Source organism: Metopolophium dirhodum, chromosome 9 (genome assembly GCF_019925205.1).
Source record: "Metopolophium dirhodum isolate CAU chromosome 9, ASM1992520v1, whole genome shotgun sequence".
NCBI classification, from domain to species: domain Eukaryota; kingdom Metazoa; phylum Arthropoda; class Insecta; order Hemiptera; family Aphididae; genus Metopolophium; species Metopolophium dirhodum.
This window is the reverse complement of record NC_083568.1, coordinates 16268898-16289985: the sequence shown is the minus strand read 5'-3', so window position 1 is coordinate 16289985 and position 21088 is coordinate 16268898. Positions and strand designations below refer to the sequence as shown.

At 28.8% G+C, this 21088-nt stretch overlaps 2 protein-coding genes across 3 annotated transcripts; both read right to left on the bottom strand.

The window, feature by feature from the left end:
- Nucleotides 1–1267: 1267 nt before the first annotated feature.
- Nucleotides 1268–19322, bottom strand: LOC132951921 (uncharacterized). Of its 2 annotated transcripts, XM_061023983.1 has the most exons (15): nucleotides 19065–19322; nucleotides 16436–16480; nucleotides 15336–15392; nucleotides 15150–15269; nucleotides 14327–14383; nucleotides 12600–12656; nucleotides 12375–12431; nucleotides 12035–12181; nucleotides 10502–10855; nucleotides 9653–9988; nucleotides 8215–8418; nucleotides 6543–6764; nucleotides 2451–2609; nucleotides 2232–2285; nucleotides 1268–1578 (listed from the first exon to the last, which is right to left on the bottom strand). In XM_061023983.1, the coding sequence occupies exons 1-15, from the start codon at nucleotides 19155–19157 to the stop codon at nucleotides 1510–1512; spliced, it is 2031 nt and encodes a 676-aa protein (XP_060879966.1). In that variant the 5' UTR covers nucleotides 19158–19322; the 3' UTR covers nucleotides 1268–1509. The 2 variants fall into 2 exon arrangements, with proteins under 2 accessions (XP_060879966.1, XP_060879967.1); XM_061023984.1 differs by lacking the exon at nucleotides 16436–16480.
- Nucleotides 2616–6535, bottom strand: LOC132951922 (uncharacterized). The gene is made up of 2 exons (XM_061023985.1): nucleotides 3779–6535; nucleotides 2616–3671 (listed from the first exon to the last, which is right to left on the bottom strand). Exons 1-2 carry the CDS (start codon nucleotides 3884–3886, stop codon nucleotides 3315–3317), a joined length of 465 nt encoding a protein of 154 aa, XP_060879968.1. The 5' UTR covers nucleotides 3887–6535; the 3' UTR covers nucleotides 2616–3314.
- Nucleotides 19323–21088: the final 1766 nt, after the last annotated feature.

The following is a 21088-nucleotide window of genomic DNA, read 5'->3' as shown; positions in this document are numbered from 1 at the left end:
AATTTATTGTTACCTAACTAGTATACCTGAGGCCTGCAGTGATAATATTAACATATAACACGTGAAGTGCCTATTTATGATGTGCATTGTGCATACTGCACATTGCATAATATAGTATGTTTTTGCGCTAAAACTGCCTAAAACTGAGCCGCGACGCTGACGATCGTATACGACGTGTCGATATCGGTTCCGCGCCCCGTGTATCGTGAAATTGTTATTTACGTCCTTGGAATATTGATGTGTTCTAATAATAATCGATAGTAGTGTAGTACCAAGTAAAAATAATTTTGTTGTAGACAAATGGGTATCAAAATAAATATGTAATAACGGTACTTATTCAAAAATATGAAAATAGAGTGTACCATAGTCTGAGAACATAAATATTAAAATATACACTTATTGTTGTTATTATATATCCGAGCAAGATGCACCCTCTATACTCTATAGTCTATAGACTATACATTATTAAAATAAACTAATACTCATTTTGTACCTATCCCTCCCCTTAATTATAATTGATAATATACTATAATAAAGTAATTTATTTATAATAAGGTTGATTATTTTACCAGTATATTATAATTATAATATTTATGTTTTGTATGTTTGTCTATTACTTTATAGTTTAAAATTTAAATATTATTTACTATTAACTAACAAAATAGGTACGTACCTAGTGGATATCTAGTTGGTTTTTAAATATATTATTATTATATTTTTTTAATATATTATTATTATCTAGGTTTTGCTAGTCATCTACAATATTGGTACCTTATACATATTGTATGCTAATAATGTTATTTTGAATTCTTACAATGTTTAGAATTTAGTGGTATAATGAAACTTCCATAAACAGCCAGTAAATTATTGAATTAAATAGTATATTTTTTAGTTTTAATGTTAATATTATATTGTAATGATATTTTATTACCTAAATTCTTAAATAGGTACACTTAATTACAAATACCTATCAATAAATTGAAGTTCTTAATATGTTCATTTTTTATACAGTACTTGATTAATAAAAATAAAATAAAAAGCAAAAGTAAAATAATTATGGTTAAAACCGGTATTAACCAAAACCGAAACCGAAACCGAAATTTGATATTTTTGGAAACCCGAACCAAAACCGAAACCGAAATTTTGGATTTTTGAGAACCGAAACCTAAACCGAAACCGATAAAATCATAAAGGTTCCAGTCCCTGATTATGATACCATTTGTTTTAGTTTGTTGATTTTATAAATCAATAATAAAACAAATCAAAATCATAATAATGCCAGTGCTTTATTCAAGCTAAATATGACATAAGTAGAATAATAAACTACATAAAAACTAAAAATTCCTCATAAATTATCCATTAAAGTAACAATAGGTAAATACAATTAGTATTATTATACATTTATGTTTTTAAATGTTTGAATTGAAATAGTAAAAAGGACTGGTCCAACGGATCTGATAGAACTATTTTGATTTCAGATTTTCTTTTTTAATTTTAAACTGGTAACCGCTATTGTCGGTGATTTTTGGTGGCCTGCAGTTCCTTTTCCTGTTCCATAGTTGCTCTTGGTGTCTGAAGCTGAACAAAGGACAGAAACATAAAATTGTTTAGTAGCTTATAATAATACAATTTCTTTCAAGGTTCTATGTCTTCATAAATCATAAATTCTTAATTGAATCATTGTATAAAGTTAAATTGTTATTATCTATAAGCGCCATGCGGTCATGTGGTGCTATTTTAATAAGTTATTTGGTGTATTCAAAAAACCTAACTAAAAAAATAGTCTGTACAGGTATTAAAACATGTGGTAACTACAAAATAAAAATTATAATTAGGAAAACGATGGTATAAATGTATAGAAAGTTATATTATATACAGCCGTGATACAAACTAAGTAAATAAATTATATAATAAAATATTAATAACAATTTTTAATAATGCTTAGTGCGGACATTATTTTCTTTTTGTTCAACATTTTATTTTAGGGTTCTGTTAAAATTTTAATGGTAAATAAATTATTATGACCACTTTGACAATAATTCTTTATATATATTTTTAGTCTGATATATTTATAATAACGGGTTGATAACACCGTAGTTACTATAGTTATACACATTCAATGTTAAGATTAATTTTGTTCAAGAATGTTAAATAAACTATTAAGTGACTACCTACTTATCTAATAGTTTATTCACCATATTAAGTAAAAAATGTAACTATAGCAACCCTACCTTAAACTGTGTACCACGTGATGTTTGGACAGGAACATTCCCGGTTAACATATCCTAAAATATTTTCATTATTATTATCTGTACTCCAACATAAACTTAATATATAAATATTTTGTGTTTTCATATAAAAACGAGAGAGAGCGGAAAAAGGTTTACATTTGTCGATTTTAGATTAATTGCATAAAATATAATATGAACCCTAAAAATATCTGATTTTACCTCATACTCAACAGGTTTTGATAGAACTAATAGTCCGTGGCCTTGTCCTAGTTTGATCGGATTCATAGGGTCCTGCAGCTCGTCCACCAACAGAGGGTCTATCTTAATCGTGGTGGTTCTGGCTACATCCTCCAAGCTCTGAGGTAGTCCACTAGCTATCTGCAATACAACGGACCAACTATATAAATATTTCTAGCTTTGGATAAAAGAATTATTATTATAATACGTGTTCAAAGTGTAAACCTATCGGCTATCAAACACATTAATAACAATATTAATCAGTTCGTCACCAACCGTTACGACGGTAGCACGTATGACTATCACACGTGATTCCGTTCCACTCGCTTATCGCGCGACTTCGGTCACGACCAAGGTGGATATATAGAGGTGTAAACACTTCCCATCTTTTACATTATGATAGTGGGCCGAAAAAAGTACACCACTTGTAACTGCCACCAGGAGCGCTGACTACCCGATGAAGGCTCAAACACATTCAATTTTGTATGGCACATTATGCAATTTAGCATTTCATTCTAATTAATCTAATTACTAATTAGTATATTTAGTAATTACGAGGACTGTGGACTTCATGATCTAATAATTAATATTTTAAATTTTAAATAGTGTAACTTAATTTAATATGTACAATGTGTGTATATGGTACTTTTAATTCATATATTTTAATATCCAGATTGGAAAACATGTACCAGTAGTTAAGTAGTATTTTACTATTTTATATTTATATTAATTTTGATATTTTTTTTAATCTTTTTATCGTATTTTTCTTATATGATATTTGATCATTATGCCTTTTACATGCAAATATCATTCTGGTGTTCAAATAGAAATTAATAATATATTTGGTTAATTCATTCTGATGTTCCAGACAGATTGTTTCATAATATTATTATACCTTACATTTAAATCACTGGGTTTATTCTTTTTGCGATTGTTTGGTACTATTGACCTTTCCATTGGAGGTTTTCGTTTTTTAATATTTTTATTGAAATAAGATGGTAAATTAAGGAAAATACATGGTATAGCGTTAGCATTTAAACTAACTCTCTTGAGCTGATGTTTTATTTCATTTCCTGCTGCATCCTCAAATATCCTATATGAAATAATATCTTCAGGAGCAAAATGGAGTTCACATACTCCATCTTTTTTGGTTAATAATCTATCTGCTCGTGGAATTTTTAAATTCCATATATCAATCATGTTCTAAAAAGTAATGAATTATTTACCCTAATATGAACTTTTCATTGAATATACATATACATAATAATATAAATATATATTAATTATTAATTAGTATAAGAAATATCTACCTCAGGAGGATGGAATACTGAAGGCAGTTTTACTCCCTGCTGTTTGTATATTTTATTTTGTTTGGGTAACCCAGAGTTACACCCAGGTACAAAACACTTAAGAGGCATACTACAATACTCGATAAGTTACAAAAATAAGTTTCATACCACCTTTTGTACAAAAAAAGTAGGATAATAATATGATGTAAATAGGTACTATTATTATACACATAAATAATTTCCATAGAGACATTGAGTAGTGAGATGGTATTTTCAATAATTCCATTATTAGAATAACTACAATATGTTTTTACAAAAATAAAAATATTATGACAAGTAGTGGTACCAAATTAAGGAAATAACAAATTTACAATTAGGTAGGTACTTTAATCAATATATTTCAATATGACAATCATTACAATAAATTCAAAAATTTAAATTTTTAATTATAACACAAATAGGTAGGCAACATGTCTACAACTACTCCACAAATCAATATTCCCAAAAAAAATGTGGATAATTATCAATAATTGTATAATTGAAGATAGATTTATGTTTCAAAATTATTTAATAAAATTCCATCTAAGTTATTCATTATTTAAATTAAATTGATATCTTATATTTTTATTTTTTATGGCATTACAACTTGCAAGCATTCAGCATTGTAAATCGTATTTTCGCATAGAAGTACGAACATTATGAGCCTTCATCGGGTAGTCAGCGCTCCCGGTGGCAATCACAAATGGTGTACATTTTTCAATCAATTTATAATCAGAGTGTTTACACCTCTATATATCCACCTTGGTCACGACGTCACGTGTTTCTCTAACCACTCTCTGTAGTTTTACTCTCGTAAAATATGTAATCTGGCTCTTCACCGTCGAAGACTTCTTCCAAACGGCATCATTCAAGTTCAAATCTGTCTCCCCAAATAGAGGGGAAGAAAACCAAGCAATTTGTTTCACCGGACAAGTTTGTTATTCTGTCCCAAGATACAGACGAGTTTGTATCTCTTCCACCTCATTCTATTAATCGGGACGAACTCTCAAACTCATCGACTTCCAGTCAATCACGAATTCCAGACAAAACACACATTTTCTCACTGCCCTTTTACGAAAGTAGTGGTTACGTTATTCTATGCTCACAAACGATTTATTAGAACTCATACAACCATCATGCATTTGTTTTAAATCAACCGTGTACATATTAGATACCTTCACCCCTCCACCAGTACACAAGACATACAAACCAGTTTGATAAACGAAGGTCACGATGTAATTCGAGTCACTAATATCATTAATCGTTTCACCAAGGTGAAGTTGCCACTATTTCGAGTTGATATAACTATCGCCGATAACAACAGCGACATTCTAAAATTAAATTCGATTCTCCACACCTAAGTTAAAGTGGAACTATCAAGGAAAAAGTCCATTCCGTCTCAATGTACAAATTACCAAGCATATTTCCACACGACAAATTACTGTCGTTTATACCATCCACGCTGCGTCGAATGCGGTGAGAACCATGTTTCCAGCGATTGCACGAAATCACCGTCAGTTCCCACCAAGTGCGCTGTCTGTTCATACTTCATTGTATAAGGGTTGCCCGCATTACAAAAAAATCATATCTAAACCTAGGAAACAGACAAGCAGAAATCTTCCTATCAAATTAACAGTCGTTCCACCTGCGGCACAACGCAATGTCAACTCCAAGTCGAAACGAAATCGTACATACGCCAAGGTAACGGCTAATGTTCCTTCATCCGATCAATCAACAGATTTCATTACAAAATTTCACGAAGAAATTAAGTCTATCTTGAACCCATTACTAATCGCGTCAACAACAATCATAAATGAATTTCCCCTCCCCATCTCTACCTTTCCATAAAATCACCTTCATAATATTTGCTATCCAACAATTCTATAGATGTTTTATTTATATATTTACGTATAATACTATATTATACCCATCTTATCTCACTATTAAGTATCTCTTATAAACTGTTAAATATTATGCTATCAAAATACTGTCAGGTATATTATAAGATATGATACTATTGTAAACTATATTACTATAATTGTTGAACTATAAGTGTTATACTAATAGCTAATAAAAAAAAAAAAAAAAAAACAATATTAATGATTTAAAACCAACTTAGTGGGAACTAACTGGTAAATACAAAATGATCAATTACTCATTGATAAGTCATTGACGCCTCAAAGTAATTCTATTTCACTTACGCCAGCTAGAAAAACAAATGAAAATGCGGAATCAAATATGTACAAATCAAGAACTCGATGATATAGTAATAAATAAATTATAAGACTCGCAGACCAATTAAATCTATAAAACCTCTCAACCATATTCTCCGAATGTTTATGATTATGACTAATGCAATTTATTCAGTTAAAATAAAATTGCTTAATAATACTATTATAAGAAATACTAACATTGCAATTAAGTAATATATAAACTAAATAATATTTGTTTTTATAAAGAAAGAGATGCAGCATAAATGTACAACATGAATGTATGTTACTCGTAGTATAAGTATCTTAATATGAAAATCAGTGGAGATTGTCCACCTCACTAGTTAGTAGGGAATTTTTAATGTACACCATAACGATTTATACAGTTAACAATAAAGGGCTATAAAATACGTTTGTTTCATATTATTGATATAGAATCCACAACAATTATGCATTTTTTGAAAACACTTAAAAACTTCCATCCCCTCGGTGTAATTCTAGCTTACGTAACCACTATTATAGTTGCATTACATTACCTCAATTGGAACTGTTGGTACTTCATAACTGTGGGATTTTTCAAGCGTGGTGTGCGGCTCCGATGGATTTTGCTGCCCTTCAATTCTGATAGGACTGGAAACCACCAGTCTCCAACATTTCAGTAACGGGTCAGTCTGATTAAATACTAACCATCCACACTGCTGCAAATCACAATTTGTGTCATTCCACGAAAATTTACCAAGAAACGTCCAGGTGCTGTGCTGTTTAAAATGTATACAATATTATCATCTTAATATAATAATAAAGCTTAAAAAACTATATAATATTATATAACATGTAGAATTTGCATAACATTTATTAAATTGTGGAAAATAGTTAACAATACAAGTGTTTAACACTTTATTTTAGGTTTTTGTTCAATAATTTAATGCTTAATAAAATAACCCCCTATATGACCTCGTTGATAATAAAATATTATTTATATTTTATTCAGGAGTATAGTAGGTAACTTATTAAAGTAACTACAATTGTAACGTGTGCTCAAATAGTCAGTTGTAAGTCCTAATAATATAGTCTTCTATCATTGAAATAGGTAGAGTAATCAAGTGTTTTAAAATCGTCAAGCTAAATTCAACATTTAGAAAAATATTTTAACATACATGGAATCCATAGTTGAAATACTTAGCTACCTACAAAATTATATCACAATTTTTAGAGTGTTATTGTAGAAATCATATTACCTACTCGTGAAACTGGAAACAATTTAGAATATTTTTTTATATATCGATTTTAGATTTCTAAAATACACACTTTGATCCCGTCGTTATTTACCGTTATTTATTCTGTCGATAATATTGTAATTTCACTCAGACTTAAATTTGTTGATTATCTTTATCGTTGAATTTTGCGCAACGACATTGTATTTAGATCAAAATTAAGTCAGACCACCAAATTCTTATTTCACCGTCGCGCGTCGTTGTCAGTATACCAAACTTGAAACTACGTAAATTGAAAAAAAAATAGGTAACCGATTTCATGTACTATAAAGGTGTTGAGTATACCTTGTCATTGAGTATGCCACTGAAATGTGAGTGTTATATTTGAATTCAATGAGGTGAACCGTTGTGAATGAAGTAAGCATATTTTATTACATATTTATATTTATAATGTATACGTTTATTTTATTATTTTTATTTATATATTTATAGTTATATGGTGCAATGTGTAAACTCCATTTACTGTTGATACTAGTGTACCTAAGTTGAATTAGGTATTGCCCAAAACCTTGCATTTATTTTACTATTATAATTGTTATAAAAGATTACCCAAATGGTTTAAAAAAATGATAATGGTCAGACAACACATATTATATGTCTCAGACCAACAAAATATTTCCCCAGTCCACCTTTGTGTGACAACCACACGTGAAAACTATCGCTTGTGAAACATATATATTGTATATATTAAGTGAACTCTAAATTATGGATGCACATTTTAGTCAATATATTTTGAAAATTATACCATATATAGATAATTTTAATATAAGCTCTCCTGACCCTCATACAAAATATTCGTAGAACTACACTCAACTTTATTTTATATTTTCACCAACTTATTTAAAACAATTTATGAATCTTTTTAAAACACTTTTAATACCCTCTCGATTAAGCTGGTAAATACGTAACTACTCGAATATCTGAGTTAAATTACCATCATTGGAGAACCTGAATCTGTTGGTTCTACTCGTCCATGGGCTTTTCCGAGCGTAGTTTCCGGTACGGTGGTAGCCACCAGCCTCCACCATTTCAGTTGCGGGTCGATCTGTTTGAAGATTAACCAATTATTCTGCTTCAAATCAAGAGTTAAATAGTCAGACTTACGCGACTCGTTACTTTGAAATCGCCAGATGCTATGCTGCTTAAAAATTATACAGTATTATTATCTTTGTGATAAATAAAAAAACAAATAAATATTATACAATAAAATTTGTACCTATAATAATTATCATATTCTCACGGAAAATAGTTTACATTATAGGTGTTAAAAAATGTATTTTAGATTTCTGTCGATGATTAATGCTTAGTAAAAAAACCCCTTAGTCTCTTCGGTAATAAAACTGTTTATATTTTATTTTAGTGTATTTATAATGAAGGATGAATAACAGTAGTTGATAGTTACTAGTTACGTTAAATGTAATAAAGAAAGAATTAAGTACTTCGTACAACTTCTGAACTTGTAAATACTTTAGTACTTTTAACCTTTACATATTTTAAATATTGATTCGTATAAATGTTTAACTAGAAAATATTGAATAACTATCAGTGCCATTGCATTTTTGCATCACGAGAATCTTTTTGCAATTAAAGTGATCATAGATAATAATTAATACTGTTAGACAACAAACTTCAAATAGCTACCTTACAGAATTTTCTATACTATAAAAATGGCTATAAAAATTGAAAATCTTTAAAGTGGTTCTTTAGAATATCAAATGAAATCCTGAAATGTACGTTGGAATAGATAAAAACACGATAACACATGATTCTAGGCAGCTAGAGAGAGTAATACAGAGTAAATTTTTACGTTTCATCAGCTTCTTACTCAAAATACTCTGTCCACCTCATAATTATAGCATTATGGCAAGTAAATTAAATCTTTCTACCTTAGCTGAGCGTAGACACTCTGCAGGCATTAGATTCACAAAGGGAGTCCTTGATGGTATTATTGAGTGCTCTAAACTTTTGTCGTTATTCTCATTCAAAGTACCTCAACGTTTTACTAGATCCAATGCACCATTTTATGTCCACAATGATCTCGCAAACGAGCCGTTACGTCATTTAATGCGGAACGCAATGCTCATCCCTCTTTTTTATTTTAAGTTCTCACTTTGTATTTTTATTTTTATTTTAATTTTCTTTGGTTTAAATGTATGTAATTATTAACTATCCTAATGTAAATTGCTTATTATAAACTGTACATGTCTTTGTAAAAATGGTTCCATTTCGTATAATATAATAATAAATAAATAATGATCTGTCAAAGTATATATTTCCTGGTCCTAAATTTTAACCTCGTTTACCATTATACCCTGTGGCCCAGCTTAAACTGCATAATATATGTAAACACTAAAATAGCTGGTATACATTACCTCCCATTTAAATGGGTCTGTTAGAAATATTAAGCGTTTACGAAGTTTCTGAAGTGGCATGGCCAGTTCCGACGAGACCTGAAGTTCTTCCAGCTTCAGAGTGTCTTTCATAATAATCTCCTGATCATGGTCAGTAGACCGGAGAAGTTGTATATCATTATACAATTTATGATACACTGTTTCAATCGGAATATTTCCACTCTTAAGTTCGGCTTTCCATGATTCTTTTAAGAGCTTGTACTCATATTCAAGTTCCATTATCGAATCGTATGCTTTTATTTGCTGATCCTCAAATAAGCGCATCTGTTTTTGAAAATTATCAATTTGGTGAGTGATCTGAAAATGTTTAGTAAATTAGGAGGTGCCGTACGCTATTTGATCCAGACGACCCGGTTGAATGTAGTTCTCAATCATAACATTTTTAGTAGGTAGTTAAAAATATTTTTAAATTTTTTATATTATTGTATTTTAAGTAAATTTTAAGGTAGTTTAATTTAATAAGCGAATCTATATAAGTTAATTTATTAGTATGACATGTTGTTTAGTAATATGTAATGTGTATTGCATTGAAAGTCTAAAACACCTTTGCAATCCCACTAAAAACTATTCCATATAGTCTTTGATATAAATAAATAATCATAAGAATAATCAATGCAATAGATAATAAAAATGTCAAACTCGTTACCATTAAAGTTTTGAAATTTTCAAACCTTAACTACACAATTTGAATATTTTATACATTAATTACTTCACAAATTTTTTTGATTTTTTTTTTTCAACATTTTAACCTCAAATGTGACCAGTAAAACCTGTTCATATATAACCATAGAAATAGATTTGTTTTATTACCTCCAACTTAACGTGATCTTGTATGTATAATTGTGCTAGAGCTTGTCTAAGCGTGGTGGCTGACTTTGACGAGTATTGAATCTTGTCTGCCGTTCGAGTTTTTTCCCTAATATTCTCCGGCGGACCTCGAGTATCTCTGAGCGGCCGTACTTTTTTGAACATATTCAGAAATTTTCTAGCCTCTTCATAATAAGTCCTTGAAAGAATTTTCTCAAGTTTGGTTTTCCAAGACTCTTTTAAAATCTTATATGCCTGTTCAAATTCAACTATCGGCTCTAATACATTTTTTTGCTGGTCCTTAAACGTCAGCATCCTATTTTGTATCTGTTCAATGTGGTGAGTGCAGTTCTGAATCTGAAAATTTTTAGTAGTTAGGAAGAGCCGTTCACTATACATGATCCGGACGATCGGTTTGAATGACTTACCGAACCTTAACATCTTAACATCGTACCTAGTTAATAATATTGTTCAATTATTTATATTCTTGTATTTTAAGTAAATTGAACGGTAGTTTAATTTATGTATTGAATCATTGTACGAGTAAATGTAATAGTCAGTCATGGTATTTATTAATAATTAGTTTTAGGTCAATAACACCTTTGGAATCACCCCTCTCCCACACGTTTCGTATAGTCAATGATTACAGATAAATAAAAATAATAGTACCTTGGTATACTTCGATGCATACGATTTCAGTAAATAAGGGTGGTCCAACCCACTGCCTTTGAAGCCTTTTTCGTCCCCCTCCCCCTTGAAGACTTTATGCAAACATAATTTGTATTAGAAAAACTAAAAATGACCTTAAAACGAAGGTATATTATGAACATGCAATGATTAACGCCCAAAACCACGACTCAATTCCGCTCGCTACGTACGTATGTAGGTATTATATCGTGTTTGTATAGTAGCTGGAGCGAATCTGAATTCTCGTGGTGTGAGATTTTTTTTCTTTTGACGGCTTCCAGTGCATTTATAAAAAGTGTAAATTGGTCCATCAACTACAAAAGATTGGACCACCTGAAGTAAATTATCACTGTACGTATGTCGTACAAGCTAGTTTATTAGTATGCATTCATATTTAGTAATAAGTAAGTTTATTTAGTAAATAATATGCCTCTTGAACTCGTTGAAATTTAATATTTGTTTATATTCTAGCGATTATTTCAAGCATATAAATATAGTTATCATTGTAATTTATTTTACAATTGATAATACAAAAAGTTGAATAAATTTTCGCCAAACAAATCGCATTCATTACATAATTACTATAGTTGAATTTTTGATGATTGATGAATGATGATGAATCGAATATCTTTGGAAAAATCGTATCAAATCTCAGAAGAACACTGATATAGGTACATCGGTTTTATGGGGTTTTAGTAAAAAAAACGATAATGGTAGGTCAAAATACACGTCCCCTGTATAATATGTACAATTATTGTACATATGACCACTAAATATCTGTTTCATTGCCTTCCGTTCAGCCGGAGCTGATGGAATTAGTCATCCGCGATCTTATCCTAGCACACTCACCAGCTCCGACGAGTTCTGCGATTCGTCCTCTCGTGGAATGTCTCCTTTAAGCAATTCCTGGACAGCGATTGTTTCATTGGTCAATGTCCTAAGGGAGTCAATGATTTTGAATAACATCCGATCGAACAATAACTTTTGTGAATGGGGCTGTGCAAAAGTAATTGTAGTTGTAGTTTAATTTAATTATTGAATATTGTTCAAATTAATTTATAAGTTTTGCACTTTTTTAATACTTAATATGTATTTTTGTTTAAGTGAAAGTCGAAAACACTTGAAATCCCGAAAAGCAACACTGCGACGTCGGTTTTTTTTTTTACTAATTGAATAAATATATATTTACCTCGGATTGTTGAAGAGCTAATAATGCTTTGTTATCATCATCATACCTGGAGTTATCCTGAAAAATGATTAATTATTATTATTATTATTATTATTATTATTATTATTAGGTATAAAAATATAATATCTATACTATTATAATAACATGGGCTAATAAATATTTTTACTTTTCATATCATAACGCGGAAGAACAAAATATATAATATAAGTATTAAATGTTTCTTACAAAATACATCTTCTGGTGGGTAACGTTGATATCTTCCAGGAACATTGAATAATTTCCCTATAAGAATATAGCATTATAGCCAAACAAATTATTAATTATTGTATAATAAATATAACATTTACTGTTGTACAGATTAGTATATAATATATTCCGCCATGCTAAGCCGAAAAAACGTATCTCCAATTTTGGTAAAAATTATGTTATAAAATGGGTTTAAAATTTAAATAGTGGTATTTTATCAATTTCAGAAGTTAAAATGTCGTATTTTTACTTGTTTTTTCTAAAACATATGTTTAAACTTTAAATTAGTAACTTTAAATGTATGTCCATAAATGTTCATAACCAGTAACAAATTAAGGAACGTCAAAAAAACAGTTTCAAAGTGGCTATACCCTGAAAATGCATCAAGAAGAGAACAAATAATAATAAACAGAACTAGAATAGGTCACTCCAATATTACCCACTCTTACTTAATCACTAAGAAACCCAGACCAATGTGCGACGCATGAAACATGCCCCTATCAATTGAACACATAATCATCACTGCCCCAAATTTGCATCTTCACATCATCTTCTCAAAATCCTACATCACTCGAAGAAGCCCTCAACCAAAACAACACCGCAAATATTTTAAATTTTTTCAAAGTAATTGGTTTCGACGATAAACTATATAAATCTCCTGTATACATCATATGTTTCTTTTCTCTTTTTAATATTGTATAAAACTTTTATTTTGTAAATTTCACTAGGCTAATAATTGTAATTGAAGCCTTAAAAAATAAAAAAATAAAAAAATGATCACAAAACAGAACCATTTTCACAGTAAATCCTTATAATTAGCAAAAACAGGGTATGTAACATGAAAATTATTGGATTTACGTGAAATAATCTTATTTTACATTGATTTTGAACATAGTAGACAATTGAAAATATCACCAATCATTTCTACAGATAATAGTTAATATATTACAAAAAATACTAATTTAATAAAGTAACAGTATTGTTGAAATATACATTTCATATTAGTATTCAAACTATGTAAGCACACGTGTGCACATTTTCGTTTATAATGCTTATACAGTTATACGACATAACTGGTCAATAATTAAGTATTATTAGTTTTGCTATTATATACGGATATGGGATACTGGTATGACCTCAATTGTATATATATAGGTCCTTTCAATGCATTTTACAGCTACTTGCACATACGCTGCACACCTTGTGTATACGGTACGTGTATATAGTCACTGATACAGTCCAGTTGTACGTAGTACGTTACATTTATATTATACTCATGGATAACTATAAATTCGTGTTACTTATTTACATTAATACCAAAGCCAGTGGTCCATCCTAGCTTCAATTTCAACAAATATACCTCATGTTGTTGTTGAGATAATAATACAGAGTCAAGCCGTGATATAGGAAAATGAATTGATTTAATAGTAATACTGAGCAATGGGGCTTTTATATAGGCACAGGAAATAAATGAAAATAAACTGATGATACCTGACTCGTTGCGGCGAGCCCTTTAAATTCTGGTTCTGGGAGAATACCATCTTGCAATTGAAAATTGTTAGTAGATTATAACTGCAATATTTGTACAATTTATTTCTCTAATTGTGTTTTAATTTAATTTAATTTTTTATTGATTTAATTATTAATTTGAGAAAAAAAAATAAATTTAGTACAAAAAATACTAATCTTGTAAAATAAATATATACCTTATGTTGTTTTTGAGATAATGATACGGAGTTCCCAGCTTGAGTCAATGAGTTACCCTGAAAAGTTATTAATTATTAATAATTATGTACCTACCTATATAACATCTATACTACTATAATTTAAAATAGCATAGTCTAAATATATAGACATTTTGTATTTTCATATCATAAAGTACGGAAGAACAAATATTATAAGTATTAAATGTGTCTCACAAAATTGGCAAATTTGATATCTTCAAGGAGCATTACATAATTTGCCAATAAGAATAATATGTAGACCAAAACAATTTGTAAGTATTGTATAATAAACATAACATTAACAGTTATACAGGTTAATATTATATATTAATACTATGCTATTTTAATAGTATTTTTAGTTTATGCAGTTTGTATGCAGGATGATTCACCAAAAATGCTACCCCCTTCTTTCCTTAAATAATGAATTTATTCAAATTCTGATTTTTGGAATTTTAAAATATACTTAATGACCAAAATATTTTAGTATACTTGATTATTTTGGTATTATTAATACAAAAAAATATATTATAATACAAAAAGTTGAATTAATTTTCGCTTAACACATCGCATTCATTAAATTATTAGCATTTAAAATTATTATAATTGTATTTGTTTGTATCTCATTTAATGATGGACCGAATGTCTATGAAAAAATCGTATCAAACCCTAGATAAACTTTGATAATTTACTTAGGTTTTATGATATTTTAGAAAAAAAACGATAATGGCACCCCTATTATAAAACTCAAATGGCGCCCCTGTGTATAATCCGTACATATGACCACTAAATATCTGGGTTTCATTACATTCCGTTCAGCTGGAGCTGATGGAATTAATCGTCCGCGATCTTGTCCAAGCACACTTATTACTAGCTCCGACGAGTTCTGCGGTACGTCCAGTCCCGGAATGTATTCTTTAAAGTATTCCTGGGTAATAAAACGCTAATTAAGTAGTACAAAAAATACTAATTTAGTAATATAAATATTACATACCTCAAGTTTTTTTTGAAATAAAAATAATGATACTTTTAAATCATCAAATAATTTACCCTGAAAAATTACTAATTTTTAATAATACATAATCTATATTAGGTACCTAAGGTTAAATATATATATAGCTAAATAAATACACATTTTACATTTTCACATCATAACGTGGAAGAACAAAATATGTACCTATGTATTATATGTGTCTTATGAAATGCAATATATTCTAGTTGACAACGTTGATATCTTCAAAGAACTTTACATAATTTTTCAATAAGGAAATATTTAAACCAAAAAAATTATTTACTATAGAATAATAAACATAATATTTACAGTTACATGTTAACTAGAGCTGAAACAAATAATAACGTGGGAAAATGGTTACATTAGGTAGGTGTTAAAAAAATGATTTTAAGTTCAATAATTAATGGTAAATAAAATAACCACATTTGACTTCTTCGGCAAAAATTCCTTTGTTTAATATATACTATTATGGTTTCATTTTTCTTTTTTTTTTTATGGAACTTAAGCCCGGCGACTAAGGTCATTAGGTGTTGTAGGGGGTTATGAACTGTGGTAGGGACTAGGTAAGGTTGGTACGGTAGGTTGTTATTACAAATATTTTACAGTTGTTACGGTATGTATCAAACACGTGTATGTGTGGCAATGTTTTTAACTACTATGAACCCGGGTGGTCACCAATTTATTAAGTATCCACAAAAGTAGGTGCATTACATTATTGAGCATACCTGACCACTAGTGCTTTTGGTATCATGAGATGAGTGAATGTACTATAAATTACAATATGATTCCGGATGAATGTCAGACTGAATCTGACAAGTGTTAGTGTTATCAATTATACAATTTATTTCATTGAATTTATTTAAAAAATTTCGATAAAAGTTGTTAGAACAACTTTTATTTTAGATTGATTTAATTGTTGGTTCATCGAAAATGTATTTATTTAATAATAATACTGTGCAATGGGGCTTTTATATAGGCACATTTATTTCTTTAATTGTATTTTAATTTAATTTAATTGTTAATTTGTCAATAATAAATTTATTTAGTACAAAATATACTAATTTAGTAAAATAAATATATACTTCATGTTGTTTTTGAGAGTCACCATCTTGAGTCAACGAGTTACCCTGAAAAGTTATTAATTATTAATAATTATGTACCTACCTATATAATATCTATACTACTATAATTTTTTTTTTGTACCTAACCAACAAATTTTAGATTCTGAGCGAAGCGATGAATGTATTGATTTTACAATGATGTGTTTTTTTTTTTTTTTTTTATTTTTTTTTTTTTTGTGCCTTTCATCACCTTTTAGGACAGTAACAGTGCTTGGATTTTCTTCAACAGTAACTTTTCTGTTAGGAAAGTGAATCTAGTTGGTACTTTGGGGGGTCAAAAGTAAAAATTTCCCAGTAGTTTTCAAAAGCGACGTGAAAAACAAAAGAAAAATTAAGGAAAAACGGGAATTTTTACGCAAAATCTTTTTTGGTTTTTGGTGTAACTCTAAAACAAATGACCGTAGGGTCATGAAATTTTTACTGAATGTTTATATTAGGATTTTCTATACACCATAAAATTTTGAAAATATTTTGACTCTTTTTGGGCTGCTTACGGACATTGTCAGTTTTCAAATTTTTTAGTTTTTTTTTCTATAAATATCAATAAAATTTTATCTGTTGAGTAAAAAAGCTTGAAAATTTAATAGAAGGCTCCTAGGTTATTGTTTCAAAGGCAGATGAAAAAAATTAAAAATCCTTAGTCACAGTTTTTATTTATAAGCATTTAAAGTTCAAATTTTGACAAAATACAGAAAAATCACGAAAATTAGCAAACTATTTTGAGTTGAGAATTCATAAAAATTTTTCTTATGAAATCTAAGATTTGAAAATTTAATATAAGATTAATCATAAGTTTGTCTACCTTTATCAAAAAAAAAATGTCTACAAGAAACTTAAATTAAATATTTATGAGCGTCTGAAATTTATATTTTTACAACATTTGATACTCACTCGATTTCTCTGGTAACAATTTTCTTATTTTATTGTAATTAAAAAACGAATGACTGTAGATACTTGAAAATTTCATTGAATGTTTATATTAGCATTTTCTATACACCATAAAGTTTTAAAAATATTTTGACTCTTTTTGAGCTGTTTACGGAAATTGTCAGTTTTCAATTTTTTTAGTTTTTTTTTCTATAAATATCAATAAAATTTTATTTGTTGGGTAAAAAAGCGTGAATATTTAATATAAGGCTCCTGATATATCGTTCTAATAGCAGTTGAAAAATATTAAAAATACATAGGCACAATTTTTTTTTATAAGCATTTAAAGTTCAAATTTTGACAACATTTATCAAATTTATAATTTATTAATTATTTTGTAGTTAAAAATGTATAAAATGTTTAAATTTTATGGCTAAGGATTGAAAATTTAAAACAAGGCTCCACGTAAATAGGTTATATATAAATTACTTTATTCACAATAATATCATCAAATATACTTGGTAATATTATAAGCTGACTGACCGTTTATAGACATAAATTACATATACCTACCTATTCATTTTATAATTTTATAATGCAATTGTATATTTGTGAAATAGTTAGAAAAATGTATCTTCTTGCAGGAGTAACGAGTGGCTTTTTAAAGCATGTCTTGTTTAAAATGGCACATATGAAATTTCAGCCCCGTGTCCCAATAGGTTCTTAATCCAGCCTTAATCATTATTGTTTAACCTTTTGGTTTTAATGCTGAATTACATTTAAATATAGGCAATAGTATAGAACTAATCCTGTTTTAATAATCCTAAATTAATTTATTGTGTGTTATAAAATTTAAAGTATAAGAAAAAGTCCCTACAAATATTATTTTAATACGAATACAAAATAACTGTATTCGTTTCTCTACGTTTAAATATCATAATCTTTAAACGTCTAAACAGTATTTGTAGGGTTTTATATGCATAGAATATTTTTTTAATCCCACCATTGACGCCTGATAAACACTAAGATGTGCATCGCTTTGCTATAAATTAATGAAATTCCAAATATTTGAGATTATGACGAATTTTGTCAAAAATCAAACCTCATAAACGACATAAACACTCTTAATAAGTTGTGTAGCAATTAGGTAATTATTAAGTAATAAAAAAAAAATCAAGAATTTCAACGTTTTGTAACTTGATCAAAAATATTAAGAATATTATTCAAATTATACCGTGTTTAGATTAATAATAATATTGACATTTGTTTAATGTTTTTTCGTTTTTTAATGAAAACAAAATATCTTTATGTCAAATTATGTTTTTGCGTAAAAATTGTTGTTCAATCTTTAGATTGTTGTTTTTTTATTTTTGAATTATCCCCCCCCCCCCCTTGCCAAAGTAACAACTAGATTAACAACTGTTAAAAAAATCGAAATAGAAGATTTATGCATTTTGACTGCTCCGTAATATTATGTTGATAAAAAAGATGAATTAAAATAATAAATTAAAAAACACCCTTCATATTATAAAACATTTTAAAACCAATAGATACATTCTCGCTTTCCTCGGAATCTAGAATTTTGCCAAAACACAAGTTGTCTGATAAAGTTACAAATTTAAATTTAAGATATTAAAATTAAAATTAAAGTATAGTACTAGTTAGTCTTATTATACATTTTTATTACTGCTCCCCATGGCCTGTCCAATCTGTAATTACTAACCACTGGATGCGTCGGTCCGCGCCCTCCGTCGGTAACCGCCAACAGCACGGACACAGTAACCAGTAACCGTGGTGTCAGCAACATCATCAGCATCGTGGAAACGAGAAGATCATCAACCACGGAGTTTGTTGTGGACGCCGGTAAACTCTAAGAAGTAATTTCGGAAAATACAAAATGCGAATTTTTCAAGTTTAGTTGTTGTTATTAGGTGTGCAGTCGTTGTTCTTCAGCTGGCTAATGCAATGCCTACGGAATAGTTGTAATATTTTATTTTATAAAAACAAGTTCGTATACAATAAAAACTAATTAAAATTGAATAGATAAATAAATATCGAAGGTATTGTTATTGCACGCCTATTATAATCGTATTTATTACAGTATACAAACGTAATAGCTCAAATATACATAATATTATACAGGGCGATTTTTTATGACTGTTCACTCTATGTTTATGGTTAAGTTATAAATATATTCAAATTCTGATTTTTAGAATTTTTAAATACACTTGTAGACCATATTTGTGAATACTTAAAATTTCTTGTACCACTTTAAGGATGATCCAGTGGTAATACAATTTTCTGTTTATCAAACAGGAACCCCTCTTTTTCACTTTAAATTATTCAGCAGATATTTTTTTTTGAGAATTTTTATGTAAGTATCTGAATTAAAATTCGAACAAGTAATTTTTAGTTGTATAAGTTTGCGTACTAAGGATGTGATATGTCTATGGCAATGGGCTTAGTAGATATGGGAGGTTAGATGATCTGAACATTTAGTAATTACAATTTATCTATTGATATAGGTATAGGTTTTATAAAAATGATCAAAGTATAATAAATACTACATCTAATATTACATATACCTAGTTTATATTTTTGTCATAACCTTTTTTGAGGATTATTATCCTTAGTATCTATAATTATTTTAATTTTTAATAACTCAAAGACTCTAATTTAAATGCATCAAAATGTTCAAGAAAATCATCTGCTAAATAATTTGCAGTAAAAAAGGTTCTAATCGCCACAGGACACTCCTTAAGTAGTACGAAAAATATCACTAATTTGAAAATATGGTCTTTAATTAGATATAAGTACTTAAAAATTCTAAAAATTAGAATTCGAATTTCGAGTAAATTAAGTATTGAAGAGAAAAATGGAGATGAGTATGCTTAAAAAAGCACGCTGTACATGTTTACTACACGTATGTCATTGAATATTTAAAAATCCCTACTCAGCATTTTCCAATGTTAAAACATCGATAAACTTTGTGATCGAATTAATTTTTAACCTATGCACGTAATACTATATACAATATGCCATTTAAGTTCTACACTATAGCCTTATTATTTCTATAATAGCTGCTGCAGTCTGCTTTTATGTTATTATTATAGCTTAAAAAAATTATAATATAGACATCGTGTTATTATGGTTTCATACTGTGTGTGCATAAGGAATGCGTATAGATATATGCCTAAAGCGTATGTAATATGTATATGTAATATGCACCTACTCAGGGGCGGACTTACCATTTTTTCGCCCCTAGGCACTACAACACTAGCTACATTGGCGTGCTCCCATGTTTAATCTTTAATATTGTAATTGATGTTTTCTTCACACGGTCGGGCGCGTCGCTTATAAGTTATTATCACGAATTAAGATATACAATTAAGAGGATGTCATCACACTATTTGTTTTCTCTCTCTGACCCATGCGCAACATAGACAAAACACATTTGTGCAGAATCGTTTTTTCTGTTTTTAAGTAATTTTAGAGTAAAACCACCCATTACAAAAAAGATAGAGAATAATATTTTAGAGGGAATAACATATCGATTTTATATTTTATTGTTATTTGACTTTGTATTCGACTTTCGAAATAAACAAAAAAATGTTGTAAATTTAAATTATGTTTAAATTGTTTTGGAACAATATTTAGAGAAATTGATTTGTCATTCCCTCAAAAATATTATTCTCTATCTTTTTTGCAATGAGTGATTTTACTCTAAGATTACTTAAAAACATGGAA

What these genes read in the sequence shown, in the direction of transcription:
- LOC132951922 (XM_061023985.1), bottom strand. Translation starts at nt 3,886, where the DNA reads ATGCCTCTTAAGTGTTTTGTACCTGGGTGTAACTCTGGGTTACCCAAA. An exon ending in CAGTATTCCATCCTCCTGAG is followed by an intron (nt 3,672 to 3,778) that starts GTAGATATTTCT and finishes ATTACTTTTTAG; the next exon opens with AACATGATTGATATATGGAA.
- LOC132951921 (XM_061023983.1), bottom strand. Translation starts at nt 19,157, where the DNA reads ATGCTGATGATGTTGCTGACACCACGGTTACTGGTTACTGTGTCCGTG. An exon ending in GCGGACCGACGCATCCAGTG is followed by an intron (nt 16,481 to 19,064) that starts GTTAGTAATTAC and finishes ATAACTTTTCAG; the next exon opens with GGTAACTCGTTGACTCAAGA. An exon ending in TAGCTCTTCAACAATCCGAG is followed by an intron (nt 12,182 to 12,374) that starts GTAAATATATAT and finishes ACTTTTGCACAG; the next exon opens with CCCCATTCACAAAAGTTATT.